This window comes from Carassius gibelio, chromosome A1 (assembly GCF_023724105.1).
Source record: "Carassius gibelio isolate Cgi1373 ecotype wild population from Czech Republic chromosome A1, carGib1.2-hapl.c, whole genome shotgun sequence".
NCBI lineage: Eukaryota > Metazoa > Chordata > Actinopteri > Cypriniformes > Cyprinidae > Carassius > Carassius gibelio.
The window spans coordinates 7,731,906-7,756,309 of record NC_068371.1 but is presented as its reverse complement, the minus strand read 5'-3'; the positions used below and the strand labels follow the sequence as shown (position 1 = coordinate 7,756,309).

At 36.2% G+C, this 24,404-nt stretch overlaps 1 protein-coding gene across 5 annotated transcripts; it reads left to right on the top strand.

The window, feature by feature from the left end:
• The first annotated feature begins 5,248 nt into the window (after positions 1 to 5,248).
• Positions 5,249 to 24,237, top strand: LOC127975837 (bifunctional UDP-N-acetylglucosamine 2-epimerase/N-acetylmannosamine kinase). Of its 5 annotated transcripts, none has more exons than XM_052580074.1 (13): positions 5,254 to 5,416; positions 11,684 to 11,707; positions 13,408 to 13,616; positions 16,256 to 16,710; positions 16,861 to 17,013; positions 18,660 to 18,872; positions 19,099 to 19,186; positions 19,837 to 20,047; positions 21,434 to 21,563; positions 21,641 to 21,862; positions 22,210 to 22,392; positions 23,264 to 23,380; positions 23,470 to 24,237. In XM_052580074.1, exons 3-13 carry the CDS (start codon positions 13,447 to 13,449, stop codon positions 23,703 to 23,705), a joined length of 2,178 nt encoding a protein of 725 aa, XP_052436034.1. In that variant the 5' UTR covers positions 5,254 to 5,416; positions 11,684 to 11,707; positions 13,408 to 13,446; the 3' UTR covers positions 23,706 to 24,237. The 5 variants fall into 5 exon arrangements, with proteins under 5 accessions (XP_052435957.1, XP_052436034.1, XP_052436104.1 ...); XM_052579870.1 differs by lacking the exon at positions 5,254 to 5,416 and adding an exon at positions 9,140 to 9,285; XM_052579997.1 differs by lacking the exon at positions 11,684 to 11,707 and having other exon boundaries at positions 5,249 to 5,416.
• Positions 24,238 to 24,404: the final 167 nt, after the last annotated feature.

The window sequence follows — 24,404 nt, the reverse complement described above, 5'->3', positions numbered from 1 at the left end:
AACTGTAGTATAATAAAAAAAAAATTCCTCTCTGCCTTTGTAATATACAGTATGCAGGAAGAATTTCTTGACATCATACAGAACGGGTTCAGAATACAACAGAAGCAGGAAACATCAAAAATCACTGTTAACCGTAGAGCATCGGTTAAAAATTCTTGCAAAAATCAAGTTATGATTTATGTGTATGTTGTTATAAAAACAATCAAACAGACGTAAATGTAATCTGTTAACCTCAGTCTATTTTGCATTCAAACATTGCTTTAAATAAAGAGGCAGGTGATTTATTTGAGCAGAGCTTGTTTTCTGCCCCCACTATTTGGAAAGGCTAAATATATATATATATATCCTATTTTCTATTAAACAAAAAACTGCTGCAATGAAAATCTCCTTTTGATATATTGTGCCTTAATTTACTATTAATTATTCACTTAATGAACGTTTTTATAAAAGTATATGTGTTTGTTTATGTTAAATAAAAGATAAACACGAGAAAAGAGTCGTATCTTCAATTAAAATGCATCTTGAACAATCGGGTCCCACCTAGCGAGGACCCCTAAGATGGCGGCCCTCGCGATGCCTGTGCGCAAGTCGCAACGGAGGCAGTTGTCACGAAGGACACAAGACAGGTAGTAATTCACACTAAAAATCTTCGTGTGATTTGTGCACAAGTATGACAGAACTAGAGGAGTGCTTAAACCCGTCCTGCACACGCAGGCATTTGGGTGTGGAGGGGAGGGGCGATTAATGATTTGATTTTCTTATTAACAACTAATATTATCCACTGTCCTTGTACAGTAATACGACACTGACAATACACACACAAATAATAGTAGTAACGTTAGTAGTGATAATAATAATGAATCATCTTAGGGGTTTTCGCTAGGTGGGACCCGATTGTTCAAGCCTTTTTTCTTGCGATCTTTGTCGATGAGGTCTGTATTCATTGTTCAGGCGTTTTATCAACTCCATCTGCTGTTTTTTCCACATATGAACGGATTTTGCAGGTAGTTAATACGTTAATAATATAGATTTTTAGTGAACATTAGTAACTTGTCTCGTGTCCTTCGTGCGGGACAAGTGCCTCCGTTGCGTCCTGCACACAGGCATCGCGACGGCCGCCATCTTAGGGGTCCTCGCTAGGTGGGACCCGATTGTTCAAGATGCAATTTTAAGTGAAAATACGACTCTTTTCTCATGTTTATCTTTTATTTAACATAAACAAACACATATACTTTTATAATAGCGTTCAGTAAGTGAATAATTATGAATGAAATTAATAGTAAATTGCAGCAGTTTTTTGTTTAATAGCAAATAGGATATATATATATATATATATATATATATATATATATATATATATATATATATATATATATATATATATATATTAGCCTTTCCAAATAGTGGGGGCAGAAAACAAGCTCTGCTCAAATAAATCACCTGCCTCTTTATTTAAAGCAATGTTTGAATGCAAAATAGACTGAGGTTAACAGATTACATTTACGTCTGTTTGATTGTTTTTAAAACAACATACACATAAATCATAACTTGATTTTTGCAAGAATTTTTAACTGATGCTCTACGGTTAACAGTGATTTTTGATGTTTCCTGCTTCTGTTGTATTCTGAACCCGTTCTGTATGATGTCAAGAAATTCTTCCTGCATACTGTATATTACAAAGGCAGAGAGGAAAAAAATTGTTATTATACTACAGTTCCTAAACATTTTTATATTTTTTCTTTACCACAGAAGCCCTGTCCCGAGACGCTCTCGAGTTACGTTGAGACTGATGATTCCCCAATCTTCCACAATGGACTTCACATAGGATGAACTGTTTCCAGTTTCAGCAAAAAAGCAAGAATTTATGAATGGATGACTGCACCTTAGCACTATTCACTGCCACTGCATGCCTCACCTGGGCCACAGAGAAAACAATGTTGCTGCCTGTACATGGCACAATTAACCTTTAACCTTACAGCTGAATCAATGCAGTAACACTGTTAACTACCAATGATATTTTACCAAATGACTGAATATACAGAGGAGAACTGGTCCCCAGTGTTTTTTTACTCCAGTATCGACATCTTACAGATTTTTCTTTATTAACCACCATTGCCTTTGGCTTGCTTGCTGTATGTATGACGACTAATGCATTTAGCACCAACTATTAAAACAGTGAGGGTGTTTTTGACCATATAGACACAACAGTATGTCTTTCTGTAAAGATTCTTTGAAAATGTTATGCATTTTGAAAAATGTATAAATGTCTTACATTGATAGTGTTCATATTGCTTGAACATTTATATGTAAAAAGAAAATGTGTAAAATTATATTATAATTGCAACTTATAATTAACAATTATAAACTAGCTGTATTTTTAGTTACTTTCAGTGCACAAACAGCCATTATTCACTTACAATTACTGATTTGTAATAGTACACGTAACTGTTGTACTATTTTATGTACTGTGTTATATGAGTTAAAGTCAATTACAATTGTAATTTCTGTCATCATAATGAATTTATGTAGTGTGATAATTGCTGTATGATTTTCTTTGAAAACAATAGTTTCTTAAATAATATACAATCAGTAATTGCAATACATGAACTGCTTGTAAGCAAAACCATATATAACAACATAAGTACTTATTACAATATTGAAAATAATGTAAAAAATTACATGAATTAGGTAGTAAGTCACAATAAATAATCAAAGTGTGTGTGTATATATATATATATATATATATATATATATATATATATATATATATATATATATATATATATATATATATATAATATTGTACGTAGGTTTGTTTTATTAATAATTATCTTTCTACTAACCCACGTGTTTTATTCATCACAACTGAATTATTATTATTATTTTAGAACTGGAAAATATATTCAAAAGCTGTGCTGAGGCGTTCTAGTAACCGAATATTAAAACTAATTACAATGCATTATTTATGAGATGTTGCTAGTTTTATGACATTTAAAAAACATTTTGATCGATTACATTCTGTATGTTGCTTTTATTAAATTATTTTAGCTTGAAACAACAAGCTACCGCAGCTCCGATTAGCCATACAAGTTATCGCGATAACAACTTTTGATCAGGCATTTAAAACAGCTACCGCCTTGGTCCTAAGCGGACTCGATTTCGCGGGGGGACTGGATTTCTCACCACACCGGCACCCCGTCCTAAATCGCCGCCCCTCACCAGGCTCCCGACTGGAGTGGGTCTGTGAGAGGAGGGGCGCCGGACGAGTCAGGGCTGGCGGCGTGTGATGGGGCACACCTGAAGGAAATGGAGAGCCTCATCAACGCCGCTGTAAAAGCCCAACGCGCATCTCCTCAGGAGACCGGTCTCTTCTCCGTGCATGCACGCTGGTGTCCTCGTGGGTCCAGGAAGGGTGCGTTGAGGGATTCCCGTGCCACAAGAGACGTGAGCTGCCGGACCCGCGATCCGGAGGAGAACCGCACCCGTTTACATTGCCGACGGGCCAGGATGCCAGGCCGTCCATCCCCTACCAGCGCCGCGGCCAACGGGAGAGATGCGCCCGCTAGAGGAAGCCGCCGCCCTCGCGCCCCGGACCGAGGAGGGGAGCGCGTGCGGCCGCCGGACTCCGCCCCTTACCTGGACCCTTCCTCCATGAACACTGCCCGACCCACACGAAACCCGCAGCACGACGAGGACACCAGATTCCCTGTTATTTTGGACACTTTCCCCCTTTGGCCACTTTTATTCCCTGTTATTTTATGATTTCTGTTAATAAAAGCCTCTCCGAGGCCTGACGCCACGCCCACTGTGTCTGTCTTGTGCCCGTCCCGAGACAATACCCAATCATGTTGTCAGTTGACCTAATAAGTTGCAAATTGCTCCTCCAGCTGTTCCTTATATGGACATTTAACTCTTATTGCTTCCTGTCCCAACTTTTTTGGAATGTGTAGCTCTCATGAAATCCAAAATGAGCCAATATTTGGCATGACATTACAAAATGTCTCACTTTCAACATTGGATATGTTATCTATATTCTATTGTGAATAAAATATAAGTTTATAAGATTTGTAAATTATTCCATTCCTTTTTTTACTCACAATTTGTACAGTGTCCCAACTTTTTTGGAATCGGGTTTGTAGTTTCATGAGTAATTTTACTTATTTTAAATATATTTTACTCAAAAAACATAGCACTGAATAAAAAAAAAAACGTTCTATTTGTTTACTTGCAAACATGCAAGTACATTGACAGTTTGTTATCAATTTCAAGCTAATATGTCTGTTCAAAACAGTTACACAGAGACCTTGGTACACAATACACAACGATGGCATAGTGTCTGAGTATGAGTGAGTTATGTATGAGTATAGAAAATTAACTTCAGATGTCACAAAACAGCAAGTTACTAAACCTAACAACAACAGCAACCATAAAACAAATAGTGCAAATAGAACTCGAAAACATGATGGGAACAACAGGATCATAACATCCTTGTAAACATAACAAACAATTCCAAGTAAAATTACACTTATAAGATCAAACTTTAATTTCTACAAGCTTTAATTGAGTATTAATATAGAATGTAATCTTTAAATTCTTGCTTGAACTAAATTATTTAAAGTAGAAATTACATTTGTTTTTCTATAGTATTTACTTCACTGCAATATATATATATATATATATATATATATATATATATATATATATATATATATATCAGTGCAGACATATGACTATTTACATATTTAATTGCACTTACATATTTAAACACTGGTGTGTCCACAAATCCCTCTTAAGATGCATAGCTATTTGTTAACTGGTGTGATAGGTCTAGGTGTGTTCCCTAATGTGGGCAAGCTGGATGGGAATAAGAATAAACATGTTCACTTATAATTCTTATATTTTCATAAGAAACTACTGAACATCTAAATGTAAGGTATCAGAAGTGCTAAGATTTAAAATTGCTGGCCCATTTTATCCAACCTTCATCAACTATGGGTGAGATATTATTGCCATCATTTAAACTCTTCATATAACATTGCAAGAATCTAAGTTTAAATTACAGTAATATTGTGCTGAATGTGCTTTAGTATGCAAGGTTTCTGTTTAAAGTTATATTAATGAAAGAAAAGTCATATTCATCAGAAAGTAAACCAAGGTAACAAGGGCTCAAAGGATTTGTAAATTAAACCAGGGTTAATAGTTATTCCTATCAGTAGGTGGCAGCAGTGAGCTGTGACGCGCCTTCAGCGCCAACAGAAACAGAGAAAGAATCCGCTTGGGGCTATGGGGTTAGCATTGACACACGAATAATCTGCCTCTTTGATTTATTAAGTAATTTATATCAGCATTCGATTTATTCGATTCTATAACACTTGTTATCACGCAAGGGAATGTACTACAGATACTCGTGTTAAACGTAAGTAATGTGCTAACATAGCTTGTTAGCATTTCTTTGGTCAGCAGCAGCTGTGTTAACAGCACACATGAACTTTTGGCCACGTTACCTTTAACACTGACTCATTTGCCATTTATTAATTACTTTATTCCACAGCTCATCTGAATTTAATGTGTAATCAGTATTCAAATAAGGGTGATATAAATATTGTGTTGAAATATAGTTTCATGATTTAAGTAGTGTTTTTCGTGAATGTAATATTTTATTCAATGATGATGCGCGTTTGTGTGTGTGAGCAAAAACGAAAACAACAAAATCTTACTTTCAACTGCTTTTATTTCCAGAAAATGATGTTTAAAACTGTATTTCAAAATCTCAAGTTAAAATTGAATCAAAAGTTGCAGTCAATATCTTGTGCGTTCTCCAGCTGTTTTTATTGGTTAATTTAACAAGCACCTTTCAAGTAAAGATCTGTAAGTCTTCTGTAGATTGTACAAGATTATCTTTAAAATGTAAGTCTGAGCTGTATCAGCTGAAACGAAATTGTACTGATTGGTCTTAAAATTTGTCAGGGCACTTGTTTTGTCTCAAAATGAACAACAGTAGTGATTTTTCTAAGGCATGTGTATGACAATTACTTAAATGTCCTATTTGAACTATGGCCTGATTTTGATCTGATTTGTGAATCCAGTATATTATGTTTAAACTGTATGCCGAGTCTCTTTGAGCTCATCTCACAGCCTTGAATAAATGAGTGTATATGAGACCTGAGTTTATGATTATCCAGCTGCTGATGGATCTGTCTTTTGGACAGATGTCTTGTTTGGTTAGATTGTAACTCACCTGCTGGTAGGTTAAAAGCTTTAAATGCTTTCTGGTAGGAAATCGGTATTATATTACATATGATCAAAATCAGTATTATATTGTACATGATCACTCATTCATACTGAGCTGTGATCAGGTGGCTTTGGTCATGTGTTTGTCTCTGATTCTGGCAGTAGATGGCAGTACTTTTCTTTGTTTTGTTGGGCCTAGGCAACGATGTGCCTCAGTTTTAGATGCTTGTCTGCGTTATTGTGAATTACCGCGATATCAGTGATCTAGCTTCATTAATAGACTGCATGCAGTAGCTCTTGCTATATGGCTGGTTCATCTCTCACCTCTGATTGAAGCTCTTGTTCTGATCAGTGTGTGGCGAAGTGTGCAGTTCTTCCTTGCTCGCCCCTTTTCATGGGTATGCATTCTTCAAAACTCACACTGTTAGGAAATAGTAATGGGCCGTTACTTCTAGATCTAAATAAAGGAGCACTGATATGGCATTGATATTCAGATAATTATTAAGTCTAAACTATCAAAAGAAGGAAAAAAATAAATAAAATGGTCTTGGTAAGATCTGGTGCAGCGGCTTTACAAATGTCTTATAAGCTTCCTTATAATCAATGATTTCTTGCAGTTGTTGCATTATCAATAACTTCCCCGTGCAGAACATGTAAGATAGATCTCTGTCATTGTGAAGCTTAGATTCTGCTTTAGGATGTAACAGTTGAAATGCAAACAGACACAGATCCTTGTCCACCACACTTAAATTTAATGCTCCGCACACAGCACACACTCTGTTGCTTGAGCCGTCACTCTGAGCGTGGAGGTCACAGGTTAAGAATATGTGGCTCTTTTTTAGAGCTGATGACAATTTGATTAAATTATTTTTTTCTTTGTATGGTTGATGTTGCAAAAGCATAGGCATGACTTGCATTTGTCAGGTCAGAATATTATATTAATAAATTCGTTTTATGTAAATACTAAAACATACATTATATGTAAATATTAATATATTTTGCATAATTAACATGATTTCATGAAATGAAACATGAAAATAAATACTAATTAATATTTTCAGACCTGTCTTGGTCAGGAATATCACTGAAAATATACTTTAAAAATTCAACATTTTTGTAATGCTTGATACTCTATAATTTAATCTAGTTAAATCTGCGGTAGGGAACTTTTGACGCTCTAGCGGTTAATAAACATAGTTCATAATGACAGGTTTAATAAATATGTAAAAACTATTTTTTTTTTACAAAAGTTCCCTACAGCACCTTTAATCAGTAATCCTTCCTTTTTATTTTTTCTTTATTATTATTATTTTATGGTATAAAATCTATTTCAGTTACTTAAAAAATGCTTAAAGGGATACTCCACTGTGTTTTCATATTAAACTATGTTTTCCCCCTTAACTAAGACGAGTTGATACATACCTCTCTCGTCTCAGTGCGTGCACTCAATCGCTTTGGCGCGCGGTGACACTTTGAAAGCACTTAGCTCAGCCCATTCATTCAATAGGGGCCAAGCAGAGAAGCTACCAAACACCTCCAGGTTTTCCCTATTTAAATACAGTTACTCGCGTAGTGTAACTCGACCTAGGACGGTAACACAAAACAAAACGTTGTGCTTTTCTAAGCGTGTAAAATGGATAACTATATTGTATGGCGGAATACCATGGCAAGTGCTTGTAAGCACTCCGTCCTGGCGCAGTAATATCTTGCCATGGTATTCCGCCATACAATATAGTTATCCATTTTACGCACTTGTGTTACCGTCCTAGGTCGAGTGTTTGGTAGCTTCTCTGCTTGGCCCCTATTGAATGAATGGGCTAAGCTAAGTGCTTTCAAAGTGTCACCGCGCGCCAAAGCGATTGAGTGCACGCACTGAGACGAGAGAGGTATGTATCAACTCGTCTTAGTTAAGGGGAAAACAGATTAATATGAAAACACGGTGGAGTATCCCTTTAAAGGAAAAAATATAGCCATTTATTGATATTTGGTTGATGGTGAATTGTTTTATTGCGATGTAATAAAATTAAAAAGAATCATTTATTATAAATTAAACTGGCTATACTTTGAAAATATGAATTGTCAAAAAAGATGTTGTTAGTTACCAAAATGTTATTGCATATCAGCACAGTATTGTCAGCAAGTAAAAATATTAAATTTATTATAGTAATACAAAAACATACAGTAAATGTGTTAATACATTGTGCATATTTATGTTTTTATTATAATTAACAGACATTAATTCATATTTTTTAGCCCTGTCTTGAGTCTAAAATGTCTGATACTGTACATTTTAATACAGATATTAGATAATCATTCTAATTATTCAGGAAATTCTGGAAAATGTATTTTAATTATTTGATTAAAATATTTTGTATAAAAAACTTACAAATAATGTGTTTTTGGCTAGTTAATAAAAATCAAGCTAAAATGCCCGGGAAAATAAGTTTCTAGGTGTAATTTAGCTACAGAATGTGTTAAAGTGGGGAAATAATTAATTTGATCCCTGCTGATTTTGTAAGTTTGCCCACAAAGAAATGAAGGGTCTGTTATTTTTTATGGTAGGTTTATTTTAACGTATAGAGACAGTGTGTTTCGGGTCATTATCATGCTGGAAGACCCATCCATGGCCCATCTTCAGGGAAGCAGGTTGTCTTACAAGATTTTATAGTACATGGCTAAAAGGAAATGTTGATTATTGCCAAGAAGGATGTTTCTGTGTCCACATGCTTGCCAACTGTTGTGTGTTTGCCCCTATCCAACCTTAAAACACTTGGTGTGTGGAGAGGATGCAGGGGGCGGAGACACAACCGGCTTGACTCTCAGCCAATTAATCTGCAAGAGCTTATCTGACTCCGCCCCCTGCGCCGGTCCTGGCTGAGCTGTTTTGTGTGATGCATGCAGTGGGCCACTGTTCTCCTCCTTTTTGCTTTAATGGCTGTCAGAGACGACGAATAGAGGGAGAGCAGCTAGAAAGGGGCTCTGTTTGATTCAGAACTCAGCGGAAAAGAAAACACTGCACACATCATGATGCCAAGACATGCTAGAAACCCACACGTGAGTCAGATGCTATTTTGTCATTTGCTTTTTCCTCTTTCCTTCTGCCTCCCTCTCCCTCCCTGGTTTGTAATGTTTAGGGTGCAGATAGAGTCTTGTGATGCCTTTTAGCTGGGATGATGATGAGTGTGTGAGCTAGAAACATGGTGGATTTCTCAGTATCTTGATGTGGACACTTAGTCAAAATGGTATTAGAAACGTGACTTGTAGTTTTTATTTTTATGTGGACAGAAACACAGGCTGGCGGGACAGTTGGGCAGTGCCCTCTAGTGCATCCCTCTAGTACTTGGTAGGACAACTGTGAGGGTGATGAAGATTTCCCAGAAAGCCTAGCACTGCCTTAAACGATGCCATATGCTGTTGTAACCTCATTTTTGGTGGAAGCGTGGGAGTTGGCCCTTAAGATGTTCTGTAAACAGTTCTGTCTGAGACCTTGTTCATGTCAAACCATGAGAGTAAAGTCATGTCTGAGAGAATCTGTGAGTAGTCTTGAGTTAAAGAAAAATAATAATAATTTTGCTCCGCAAGGCCACATTAACTTGACCATAAGTGACAGCAGTAGACACATTTACAACTGTTACAAAAGATTTTTTTTCCAGCTAAATACTGTTCTTTTTTACTTTCTATTCATCAACAAATCCTGAAGAGAAAAAAAAAAATATATATATATACACACACACAGACACACACACACACACAGACATCACGGTTTCCTTTCCACCAAAACATATTAGCAGCACAACTGTTTTAATAATAAGAAATATCTGCTCAAAATGAAGTAATGGGTGCTGAAAATTATGCTTTGCCCTCACATTTACAAAACATACTCCGATAGAAAACAGTTAAATTAATTTGTAATAACATTTCATAATATTGCTGTTATCTTTTAACTTGACCGTGGCAACAAACAAGCAGTTTTGTGGTAAAGCACACACAAGACACTGAAAATGTTCATTCATTCATGCATTTATCCATAAGTTAATTTGGTCCAGTTTAACCAGTTTGTGTAGTCTGATTAAAACTCTGTGGCACGTCAAGTGTGAACGGTATCAAATTGCAGAACTGCAAGTCTCAGTGGCACATGATATTGAAATATCTATGTTAAGCACATTTAAAATAACTTATCCATTTTATAAAATTCTCAGTTTGAGAATGATTCTAAACTTAAATTAATTTTTAAATACTTTTTTCATTATAATTCTGAATCTCCATTCACTTCATACCTTTTCATCCAAATGCAATACTTACTATATGTTCAGTACACCTCTACTATGATAAAGATGTTGATTTCTGAATTGCAATTAATTTAATGTTTTTGTGGGATATAAAGTTAGAAAATGTCAGGCAGGCTTTTATTTTTGTATTAATATTTGTATTTAATAGTAATGAAGCTTTGCTTGCCAAATCAGACAGAGTGGTTAAACCAACATGGGAAAAGACATGGAAAATGATGTACATTCAAAAAATATATTGATTCAGGTATGTTTGTCTATTCAGGTCTGATTTTTTTGCTGAATATAATTATTTTATTTTATTTTATTGATAATTATATTTTTCAAAAACATATGAAGCCAACATGAACACAAAATACTGCTTTTGTACATTTCTAAGAATATGAAATATCTTGAAAATCTAGTGCAGCTGGTTTGTCATGGTATTCGGTTCTGACAATTTACATTTGACATTATGACCTGATTTTCCTGCCAGCTTTGGCATTGTGACAGAAGACGACTCAAACGACTAACTTGAACTTATTTGCATTGGCCCCAAGACACACCCTAGTGACAACTTATTACAAAGTTTGTACAAGAAGACTGCTGTACTGTTATAAAAATCACATTGACGTACATTATCAGAATTTCATCTTCTGTTTTGGCCGTAAATATCAGCAACCAAACTGCATACTTTTGCTCAGTTTTGGCATTTTTACTTTTATTTGTTTATTTATTTTTGTCTAAACGCTCGATAAACTGTTCCATTATTTATTTATTTTTTTGACTATTATTTCATGCGTCCGGATTTAAATATAGTTTGACTTTAGCTGGATTGGTTATTTATATATATATTTATAATGGACTTCCCTATAATTTGGCACTTTTAAGCATAGTCCATTCCATGTAGTTTGCTTTTGCTACTTCCCAGTTGTTTTGTTTGCTTTATGCTTGTAAAACAGGTTTAAAGTCTTTAAAATGGTCAGTGTCTAAATACTAGGTACAAAAGTTTGACGGTGTCCTCGCTGGCATTGATAGAGCATTTATCAGTATGTGCTAAAGGGCAGTAAAGGATTGTGTAGTCAGGCAGGTGGCTTTCGTAATGGATTCATAGTTTTATATTCCTCTATGAAGTGACATAGCAATATATACCTCTTTTCTTTCTTTATTCTGTTTTCATGCTTCAGAGAGTTCAGGTCAGGAATACTCATGTAAGTATCCCTCTCAATTTGGCAACCCCTGGCATGAAAGGCTTGCTCTGAATTATTATAGACTAATTTTCTTTTCTTTCTATTTTATCTTTTATTTAAACCTATACTATTGTTTGATTGTTTGGGATTCGTACGATTTTCGATTATCTCGTCAGTAAGGGCACTCATGTGATTAGTAGTATATGGTTTTCAAAACAAAATCTGCTCAATTGCTTCTCAAAACTAGCCCAATTGCATTTCGTTCCGGGCGATAAAATACATGTTTTTTTTTTGGTGGGGCTCAAATGGGGTAAAATGGGCATTTTAGGGGCTAAATATGATGTTATTTGTATTGGGTCGCTTCGACCCTCGGACATGAAAAACTACCGCAGACTTGGCCACACTGGTTGACATTTACTACACAGAGCAAACTACACAAAATCAATTTCAAAATTGCAAGCGATTCATTGCCGATTTTGAAAGTGATTTTGTGTAGATTGTCAGTGAACTACGGCTCTGTGTAGTAAAATCCACTCCAGCTGAACCAGTGTTTCCAAGTCCGTGGTTGTTTTTCATGTCCGTGGGTTGAAGCCACCCCAATCCCAATAGCGTGATATTTAGACCCTAAAATGCCCAAAAATTTATTTTATCCCCGGGACGTGATTGGGGTAGTTTTGGACTAGTTTTGAGAAGCAGCTGGAAAGGCTTTGTTGTGAAAACCTGGCAACCCTGATCTGAACGCACGTGCTGGAGATGTACTACTAATCACAGGAGCGTCTTTACTGATGAGATGCGCATGAAAATCGCATTCGAATTTTTGCACAGCCCTATTTTTCTCTTATGCTCCCCAAGGCTGCATTTATTAATTTTTTTAAAATACAGTGAACACTTTAATGATTTTGTGCTCAAGAAATGTTTCTTATTACAGTTTTTTCTTTTTTATCTTTTAATAGAAAGTACAGAAGAACAGCGTTGTTTTTAACCTTATAAGTGTCTTTACCATCAATTTTGATAATTTTTTTTGCATCTTTGCCAAATAAAAGGATTAACTTCTTTAATAAATAAATAAATAAAAATTTAGGGCTGCTCCGATCACGATCGGCCGATCGTTGTGCGCATCTCATCAGTAAAGCCGGTTTTCTAATCAGCGGTTAATTCCATCAAGTGCGTGATTTCACACAGAGCAGCTGTTACTACACAGAGCCATTGTTAACTGAGAAGATGCGCAAATAAACGCTGAAAATGAACGTGGATTTGCGCAGCTTCACAGTTAACAATGTCTCCGTGTAGTAACAGCTGCTCTGTGTGAAATCACGCACTTGAGGGAATTTACCACTGATTAGAGAACCGGCTTTACTGACAAGATGCGCATAACGATCGGCCGATCGTGATCGGAGCAGCCCTAAAAAAAAATTTACCAACCCCAATTTTTTTTAACGGTAGTGTATATGAAACGTTCCAATCTGGGATGCTGGTTTGTCAATACAGGGTTCAAGTTGCACTGTTTAACTTTAGTTTACATGTCAGGGACTATCTCATCTAGTGGAAGGATGGGACTTAATGAATTTGCTTTGAATGATTTGCTTACGTAGTAACTACTTTGCAAAAGCAATAAGGCTGTCAGCTACATGTCATGCATTTAGCTGTGACTGAATTTGCATTTTTATTCTTCTTTAATTTCCAGAATACTGTATAGATTTGTAATCTCGTTCCTCATTTAGGAGCTTTACTATCTGAGGACCCAGCAAGCACAGGAGAAGATGGAGCGATCGGAGAAGAGATCAAAAGAACGATTACGCGTGTGCGTGGCCACCTGTAACAGAGCGGACTACTCTAAACTCGCACCCATTATGTTCGGCATCAAGTCACACCCTGAAATCTTTGACCTGGAGGTGGTGGTGCTGGGTTCACATCTCATTGATGATTACGGGTAAGACTGCTTGATTATGCTGATCCTAAGTCGTTTCATAGGGGTATATTGCTTAAGGGATATTGCATATCAGAGCAGCTGACAAACATGACTCTAAATAAATAAAGGTTTTGTCATTTCAAACCTTAAATACTTTTGTTCTTTCTTTGGAACACAAAAGTCGTTGTGCATTGATAGTCGGTATGGTCCAAACTTTGTTTTGGTCCCCACTGGTTTTCATTGTACAGACACATTTTTGAGACATTCTTCAAAATCTTTTTGTGTGTGTTTCATGGATGAAAGAAAGTCCTACAGGAAATGATGACATGAGGGTGATTAAATGATGACAGAATCTTAAATTTTTGGTGAACTATACCTTTAAAAAGATCTGATTCTAGTCCGTATTGACTAATTTACAAAGATAAGCCATAGATCTTCATCTGGGCTTGAGAGCTTCAGAACATGAATCAGCACAATTTCTCACTGTTGCCATGGAAATGTTGGAATGCAGCTCTTGCCGGTGAGAGTTTGGCTAAGAGTGGGCTGCTGATGGTGGATAGAAGCCTTTGTCTTTTATCAATGAAGTCAAACCACTCTTGACTCCTCTTTGGGTCATGTAAACTTGACATTACCTACTTGGAGCAAAAACATTTTTTCAAAGCAAATGGTCAACATGCTGTCTCTTACCATTCAGGTTTTGCTTTCTACATTTCAGTATTTGGTGTTGAATAAATATAAAATTTGAAAATGTATGTAAAATAGTTGCAATTTTAATCGTAACAGCGAAGATGCCATTTATAATTTTTGCTTACTGAATCCCAGTTGACATTCTTTCTTGAATTTATTTGCATACTGAATTGTGATGGATCTTTCTAACAGCTTTTAGAATCTATTGCTCTTTGATGCATATCAGGTCTGCACCAACTAATCACGAAAATAAATAATAATCATAACTAAAAATAATTCGCAACAAATTTAGCCACTGATTAATCTGGAAACCAGTGGTGGACGCACAGTGAGCTGCCATGGGAAAAGTGCGTAACCTAACCGAAGTTGTCCTAAACATGAGAATGTGTCAGAAGTACTTCATTAAATATTATTGATCATAACTAAAAATGTACAATTGTATCCTTATCTGAACAGTTGCGAAAGTCCCCTGAGTATTTCAGTTTTGCATAAAGGCTTGTCCTGTCAGCAAGCGATCAATTTTAATTTAGTGAATTTAACATACTCTTTCAAATACTAAGTGATCGGTTTAAAATTCAACCCCACTTTTTGCACATAGAGTAATGTTTAATTGCACTTAATGTACATAGAGAAAATAATTAAATTATTGGAAGTTTTCAAGTTATTGGAAGTAAATTCATTATTATTCAAACTTTGCAATGAAAGTGCAAAGTTGTCACATAGTAAGAAAAAAGTTTTTATCTTCACATTGCAGCCCTGTGAATGGTAACCTAATCAAATTGTGAGGTACCTAGAGATTAATTATTTGTTTTCATTGCCCTTATATTGCACAAATTGCATTGTTCAGAGGACAGCATCAGAGACTAAAGAATACCAAAGACACGTCACTATATGTAATAAGTTTTGAATAGGGAAAAATGCAATGCACAATATGGCCGATCAATCACTAGAAGGCCCCGCCTTCTGAATGAAAGGGCCAATCGCTAAACGGTGAAGTTGGAGCATCACTGCAGCTGCCGTTAGAAGTCCCGGTTGCTATAGAAACAGTCAGCGTTCTGAGACTGCACATGCACACTGGCTCGTTTGAATAATATCTAGCTTGAATAATACGCTTTGTTATTACTGCTATTTTAAACACTGAACATTAAACACTTGTAACGATATTCACTCCATATACATCGGGAAGAAGGAGGCGGGAACCGGCGCACAATCAAAATCATTTTAATTATTCAAAATAAACACAAAACAGCGCGTCAGCCCCTCACGGCGACTGACGCGCACAAATAAAAACCAAAACATAAAATAATGTCCCAGGCCTGGTCCTCTCTCTTCCTTCACGGTCGTCGCTCCAGTTTTATATCCTTCCATCTCCTACGTGGGACTCGATACTAGCGGTGGGGCTCAGGTGTAGCTCATCTCCAATCACTACACCTGGCCTCACTCCTCGTTCCCACGCCTCTCGGCCCCGCCCCACTCGCCACAACACTATTTGAGCAAAAGAAACTAAATTTGACATAGTTTTTGTCAGATTTGCCATGCCACTGAGTGACATGACTATAACTGCAGCCCTTAGTCATATTTAATGATTCGGTGTTTCCCACAGACTTACACTCAATGCATAGCAGCACTTCCCTTTGGGGAAATACAGGCTATATATAAAACAGCAGACCCGAAGATTGAAAATACATATTAATTCTCTGCCAGAAGGAAGCGCTTTAAACGCTCTGCTTCTAAATGCTACTTTATCGGGCATTATAGGAAAGTATAGAAAGACTTTCTAAAGACAGTCAGTGACCTTCAAATACACATAAAACAACAACTGCGCTGTTTTGATTTTGAAATGGGCAGTGCTCATGTTTATTCAGCGAATTCAAAGCATTTTGGAAAATCTATTTGTGGCGGCCAGTGTTGATATTGTAGCGGGTAACCACAAGTGAATCAATGTATGATTACCTTCTTTTTCTCTTTCCCAGAAACACATTCCGTATGATTTTGCAGGATGAGTTTGACATTTGCTCTAAGTTGCACACCATTGTTCGTGGTGAGGATGAAGCTGCTATGGTGGAGTCTGTGGGTCTCGCGCTTGTGAAGCTCCCCGATGTCTTCCAGCGCCTCGCTCCTGACATTCTGCTCGTTCATGGCGACCGTTTCGACGCGCTGGCCTTGGCGACAGCAGCGGCTCTCATGAACATACGCATTTTGCACCTGGAAGGTGGAGAAGTGAGCGGCACCATTGATGATTCCATTCGTCACGCCATCTCCAAACTGGCACACTACCATGCCGTCTGCACACGCACGGCCGAGAGACACCTCATCTCTATGTGCGAAGACCACTCTCGCATTTTATTGGCTGGCTGCCCATCTTACGACAAGCTGCTTTCCGCCCACCAACGAGATGATTATACTGATATCATCAAGTCGTGGCTTGGTATGTACTATAGATAAATGGGATGAAATAGCAGTTGGTAGAAATAAACAATGAAGACTATACAAACAAAAGAGTGCAAAATAACTAATTTAAAGTTAAAACTACTAATGCAATAATTTATGTATATGTGATTGTTTTTTTCTTAAACAGGGAATGATGTGAAGGAACAGAGCTACATTGTAGCTCTGCAGCATCCTGTTACAACAGACATCCAGAATTCCATTAAGATCTATGATTTAATGCTGGAGGCTCTCATCTCCTTCAACAAGAGAACTCTCATTCTCTTCCCGAATATCGATGCAGGTCAGCTCTTATTTTCTTTCTGTCTTGACCTTTCTCGTTTTTCTCGGATTTTATTAGCAGTATAAGATAATTTCCAAGGACTCTCTAAGAACTCTAACAGACAAAACAGTCATGGTTTGTTTTGAGTTTGGTTTTAATGACAGTCTAGACACTCAGTCAAAGCAGAGTTGTTGTGTCTTACCTTGGAATATAACTCTTGTTTACAGAAATGCAAGGAAGGGGGTGGGTGGCATGACCAAAAAGTTATATCACAGTATGAGTCATTTTAAGGTGGTGGTTCAAATATACTTAATAATTCAGCAAACATTTCAGACACAATTTAATCATTATTTATATATATTTTATTATTAGAATTTTTTATATTTTAATTTTAATTTTAGTTAAATTTCCCATGACATGGATTATTTTATTTGTTTAAATGCTTTTTTAATGTTTCCTGAGGTGTTCTTAAATTGTTAGTATGATTTTTACATTTAAAATTTAGAAATAAAAGGCATTTTTATATTCTGATTTTATCTCTCTGGCTTGAATGCTCTGTTTGAAGGGGCGTGTCTGCTGTGAGAATTACAACTGTTGTGATTGGCTGACATTCGAAATGCGCATTACATCTGTATGGTGTTTTTATTTTTTTATTTATATATTTTTTTAGTCGAGATTATCGAACCATGGAAGTGTTGATTATAGCATTATTTTTTTTTATCTTTTCCCATCACATGAGTCGCTGCAGTGATGAGCATTGAGTAGACAGAGTCTGTTTATCGCGTGAATGCAGTGATCTCGTCATTGCAACGTGTTTTCTCTCACAAAATGGTTTTACCACAAGTAACAGCAAACACAATATCGACATTGAATACAGTAAGAGCTTCGTTGTGCAGCATAACAGCGTTATTCATTATAACAGCAGTTATAAGTTATAAGTGTGCAGATATACTCACGATGTGTGATTGACAACTCCAAACAAAATAAAGGGAGCTTCTTTAATCGCTCCCTGTAGTTAAATCACAATTTAAATAACAGATTTGTTTCATGCTACTAAGAGAAACAACGTGAAGTTGATCATTCAGTCACTGGCTTGATTCACTCATGCATTTAAACAGTATTAAACAATTTAGAAAGAAAATCTGTGTGAACTTGAATGATTAGCTACACATCAGGAATCACTGATCACAGATCAGACATTAATGAACACTGTTACTCTCTGTTTGTGGTGGTGCTGTCGAATCCATATCTTAAAAGTCTGTTTGTAACGCCTGTGCTGACACTGCGACTGAATTATTTGTAAATGTTTGGGTGGGCAAAGCAGAGAAAGGGGAGGTAACCTTTCCCCCTATGACGACATAAGGGGAAGATTGTAGATCGGCCATCTGTTTCTCAAAGGCACATACCTTATAATAATGTAAAAAATCCTCATTGAATGGTTTCTAATAGCTTTAGTTTTAGTTAACAATAACACTGAATATATCAGAATTGTACTCTGAATTTTATGTAAACTCGTAAAAAATGGAATTGTGACTTTTATTAGCAAAATATTTTATTTAATAGTTCAAAAAATAAAATAATAATAAATAAATGCAATGGATGCAATGGAAGTGTAGTAAAATTCTGCCCTATTAAAACCATACTGCTCTGTGTTTTGTCTCATGTAGGCAGTAAGGAGATGGTTCGTGTGATGAGACGGAAGGGAATTGAGCAGCATCCGAACTTCCGTGCGGTAAAGCATGTTCCGTTCGATCAGTTCATCCAGCTGGTGGCTCATGCCGGCTGCATGATCGGGAACAGCAGTTGTGGAGTTCGTGAGGCTGGAGCGTTCGGAACGCCTGTCATTAACCTGGGGACTCGCCAGACGGGTCGAGAAACAGGTGACATTAGTCTTGAAGATGAATAACTGACCTTTACAGAGGAAATCAGACACTATGGCAGGATATGATTACCACTGAGGACTCTTTATTGTGTTTGCTGTTTTACATCCAGGATGTACATTAATTGGATCTTTAAAATCAGCATGGCATAAGACCCAGAGTGTTTAAGTCTTCAGTATGAGCCTTGATAGACCAGATTTACCAATTCATGTTATTTTAAAAACAGGAGAAAATGTTCTACATGTGCGAGATGCAGACACGCACAATAAAATATACCATGCCCTGGAGCTGCAGTTTGGAAAACGCTACCCCTGGTAATTAACTTTTTTTAATATATATTTTTAGATATATTTAATATATACATGTGGTCAAATATTTATCAAAATATTCAAATCATTTTATTATATATTATTAATTGTTTTGATTTAACATTTATTTATAGTATTTTAAGTTGTCAGGTTAATTTGATTTAGTTTCAGTAATTTTGTTATGCTTTCTATTGAGATTTTGTTATTTTTCCATTTTAGTTAATGTTTAATTAGTTTAATATTAATTTAGTTAGTTTAGTAGGTTTAATGCTTCAACTAATTTGATTTCTGTTGGTTGTCAAGGAAGCATTTCTAATTTTCTCTTATAATCGAAACTTTTATAACTGAATATACAATTATTTTAATTGGGTTTAGTTGAGAAGGCAAGTTAAGATTTTCATCTAATTTTTATATTTGTTTCATGCTTTATTTCGATTAGCGAAAACATTTATTGTTTTTAGTTAACAATAACAACACTGGTCTAATTTACCCATAACCTGATATTGAGCAAGCTGATTTATGCTGCATATTTGATTTTTGGTCATCATAGATAGATAAATCCACTCATTTTTGGCTATTTGTTGATAACTCAAATGTAACATAAATGTAAACTCCGACCCTGAACATCCCCTGTGTGTTCTGTCTCTGTCCTCTAGCTCCAAGATCTACGGTGACGGAAATGCGGTCCAACGCATCTTGAAGTTCATGCAGTCCATTGACCTTTCTGAGCCACTACAGAAAAAGTTCTGTTTCCCACCAGTGAAGGAGTGCATCTCTCAAGATATCGACCACATTCTGGAGACACAGAGTGCTCTTGCTGTTGACCTGGGAGGGACCAACCTTCGTGTCGCCATAGTCTGTATGAAGGTATGCAGAGCAAACCTCTGGATTCAGGTGTTGAGATCCAAGCCATCTTTTAGAAGATGCAGAACATGAACAGGCCCTAGGTTACACAATGCCTGTGTGTTTGCCAGATTGTGACGTGTTTTTATGCAGCAGGATATGCAGCACTTATATAAATATTTAATTCATCTGATGCACACAAGTCTGACTGTAAAACAAACAGCGGCAGGTTTGATCAGAAGGGTTGTGTAATCAGCTCTTTATGTGTGAATGGTGCAGTTTCCTGGACTGCAGACTGACAGACTTAACATTAAATATGTAATTAGTTACATTTTCAGTATTTGGCCACAGTGAAGCATTGCTGAATATAGACACACAATTGTTTCAGACTTATGTATTTTGCAATATTACTACAATCTCAAGATGGCTAAATATCAGCCAGTTAATCGGATATGCTGATATATTGACCTGTTATTTCTCAAAACATCATACTGGTGCTCAACCAGTCTAAAGTGATAAAGTAAGTTCCATCTATATTTAAAGAAGTCCATGAATGCTGCAGTTTGACCAGATGTTGTATTGGTTTAGGTGTATAACTATCACAAGCTCCTTACTTCCAGTCAAAGTGATGAAGAGGTACAAGTTTAAGACAAATAATCAAATCAACAATATAAAAGGGAAAAAAAGGTCCAATCAGGGGAAGCAAAGAGAGATTATTTGTGCATTTTTTTTTTAAATATAATTTGCATGCATAAACTTATGTTCAAAAGTCTGTCAAAGGGTACTCAGCAAGGTTATATTTACTGGTCAAAAATAGACAAAATTTAATATTGGGAAATATTATTACATTTTCTATTGTATTCCTTAGATGCAAAGCTGAATTTTCAGCAACCATTACCCCAGTCCTCATTGTCACATGACCCTTCCTTCTAACAAGCTTATTTGATGCTCAAGAAATAATCTCGTAATATTTTTTGTCAACCGCTTTTTATTATCAATAAACATTTCTCAATATTATCATCATTAGTGGTTGTGCTGCATCATTTTTGTGGTATATTTATTTTTTGGGGGATTCTTTGATGAATAAGAAATCTGCAGTAGAAATCTTTTGTACCATGAATGTCTTTACAGTCACTTTTGATCAATTTAAAGCAATCTTGCTGAAAATATTAATTTGTTTAGAAAACAAAGAGCATCTTTGACTGATTCAAATTGTTTTGAATGGTAGTGTATGTTGTGGAACATACTTAGGGTAAGAAATGAGAGGTGATTTATTGTGTGATTTTTCCTGCATAATTTCATTTTTGATGGTTTAATAGCAGGTTGCCTTTGTTGCTTCATATTTGTTAGTCTTTTTATTTCCTTGAAGTTGGGCATAAGAAAATAAATAAATATGTGCTTGTGTTTCAGGGTAAAGTAGTTAAGAAATATAACCAGCCGAATCCCAAGACGTTTGAGGAGAGGCTAGAACTGATGCTGACCATGTGCAAACAGGCCATGGCTGACGCCGTTCACCTCAACTGCAGAATCCTGGGTGTCGGTATGTCTGCGTTTGACCTGAGTTTTTTTTTCTATGTGTATAAATTCACTCACTCATTCAGGGTCTATTTCTTTCAGGTGTGAGCACAGGGGGGCGTGTGAACCCACAAGATGGGATAGTCCTCCACTCCACCAAGCTGATAAATGAGTGGACTTCGGTGGACATCCGTACACCCATCTCTAGCGCCCTTCATCTCCCTGTGTGGGTCGATAATGATGGCAACTGTGCCGCCCTTGCTGAGAGGAAGTTTGGCCATGGGAAAGGCGTAGAGAACTTTGTCACCATTATCACTGGAACCGGTCCGTTCCTATAATTATTTATGACCGTTACTGTTAGTTGCTAGGATGATGGGCTTTTGCTTTGTTTCACACAGATATTTTGACTGTATCCTATTAATTGTATTTATAGTACGTCATGGGGACAAACATGGCACACTAATTACGTCCTTTTCTGAGAATGAACTAGGAAACATTGTGAAATAAAGGTTTTCTCTTTAATTGATACAGATGTGTGTACAGTATATAAGTATTTAAAAATACATGATCAAACTGATTTAAGCAGGTACACATCTAATGCTGAAATGTATATAATTGTTTCTTATGTTTCTGTCTGTGATTAATACTTTGCCTTATGTTTATGTGTGCAGGAATTGGCGGTGGTATAATCCAGCATAATGAACTGATCCATGGCAACACATTTTGTGCGGCAGAACTGGGACACATTGTGGTCTCATTGGAAGGACCAGAGTGCATGTGTGGCAGCCACGGCTGCATAGAGGCCTACTCATCGGGTCTCGCCCTGCAGAGAGAAGCCAAGAGACTCCACGACGGTGAGACAGACAACAGATACTGTAAAACACAGTTATCCGCCTTACCCAGTCTGTGGCAAATCATTTCGGTTTTGCAAGTATTTCCTTTTCAGTTGATACGGAACAACTAAACTGATTTATAACTCTGACGTAAACCCTCACTATTGTTGGTATTTGTCTAACTTCTTTCATTTAACCTCAAACCTCATATTTCTCCCCCAGTTTTTATCTATTAAATTTTTTAAAGACAAAAACAGACCCAGCCTTGATATGACAGATTAATGATACTGCATTCTGGCCGACCACTTTGCAGAAATTAGTAACGCCTAGCTACTAAAAAATTATTGTAGAGTGACAGTGTCTCACCAAAATATCTTGGTAATTTATTTTAGTGACTGTTTATTTGAATGTATTGTTTATAATATGATTCCATTAAAGGATTAGCTAACAATAATCAATATAATTGTAAAAAAAAAAATCATGTAAGAGACTGTTTATTGTTTATTTTTTATGTATATATGTATGTATGGTATATTTTTATATGATATAGTATTAATAAAATATGATGTGTTATTAAATGTTGAAAATACCAGAAATCCCTTTTATTTTCCTTTGAGCTTCACTGCCGTGAACCTGACGGTGTCACATTTAATATCTATAATTTAATAACATTTAATTTAACAATATCTCTAATTGTTGATAGATAATAGTTATGAAGCTTTTCTAAAATTAATAAACACTAGGACTTGATTTTTTTTTTTTTTGGTTTCATTCAGAATCATTAAATAATAGTAACGTCCTTAAGGTTGGGTTTTTAAAAGAAGAGTAGTACACAACAAATGTTGCACAGTTAAATATTGTAATTACACGTTTCTTTCATGTTTGATGACAGAGGACTTGCTGTTGGTTGAAGGAATGACCGTGAATAACAAAGAACAGGTGAACGCTGTTCATCTCCTCGACGCTGCTCGCCTTGGCAACTCCAAAGCTGAGAGCATACTCCACACAGGCAAGACACATATTCAAGTACATACATTATTCTCAAGGAGGTTTGTGGTGATGAAAAGCACTGATAGTCTCTCTACTCTTTCCTAACAGCTGGAACTGCCCTGGGTTTGGGCATTGTGAACATCCTGCACATGATCAACCCGTCTCTGGTCATCCTGTCTGGTGTCCTGGCGAAGCACTATGAGAAACCAGTTCGTCAGGTGATCAATCAGCGAGCTCTCCTCTCGGCACAGGGGACCAAAGTCATGGTGTCTGAGCTGGAGGATCCTGCGCTGCTGGGTGCCGCCAGCATGGTACTGGACTACACCACCCGCCGCACCTACTGAAAGAGCTCGAAAACCAGGAACCAATCCGTTACAGACTTAAAGACCAAAGGCCTATCATGTGCTATGTCCTTGTTAGGATCATAGTGGCTTTTAAGCCTGACCTTAAAGTTTTGTCTAGTTTTTTTTTCTTTAGTCACATATAGATGCTATATTATTTGGGATCAATTGCCTATTGTAAGGTATGTAATTTTAATTTAAAGTATATGAAGGATGGTTTTATTTTAATATTTGTAAACTGAAACTAAGGTGTATGTGTTAGAGAGAGGCCGCTATAAAAAGCTTTAATCACCAGTTCTGTCTGTTTTGCTTTCTGTTGTTTGGATTTTTCATGGAGATAGTCACATTGTCCTTTGTGCCTTACACTGATCCGTTGCCAAGCCTTTGTTTTCAGCATTATAGGTTTAGTTTTATTGATTCACCCAGCCTGAATGAATGAATGAAAAATGTTTGTCCAATATGTCTTCTCTAATTTAATATTTAATGTGTCTAAGAAATGTATATTGAACATAATTAAACTCATAATGTACTTTTATTGCCATTGAATTTATTTGGTTGTCATGCAATACAGTTATAAACTTGAAATATAAATATTGATATTTGCAGAATATTGTGGATGTATGCGTATATATATATATATATATATATATATATATATATATATATATATATATATATATATATATATATATATATATATAT

Bases quoted from the DNA above. Each gene is read 5' to 3' on its own strand.
- LOC127975837 (XM_052579870.1), top strand. From the start codon at position 9,256: ATGATGCCAAGACATGCTAGAAACCCACAC. The intron at 11,708-13,407 runs GTAAGTATCCCT...TTCCTCATTTAG, and splicing joins TTCAGGTCAGGAATACTCAT to GAGCTTTACTATCTGAGGAC. The intron at 21,863-22,209 runs GTCCGTTCCTAT...TTATGTGTGCAG, and splicing joins CACCATTATCACTGGAACCG to GAATTGGCGGTGGTATAATC.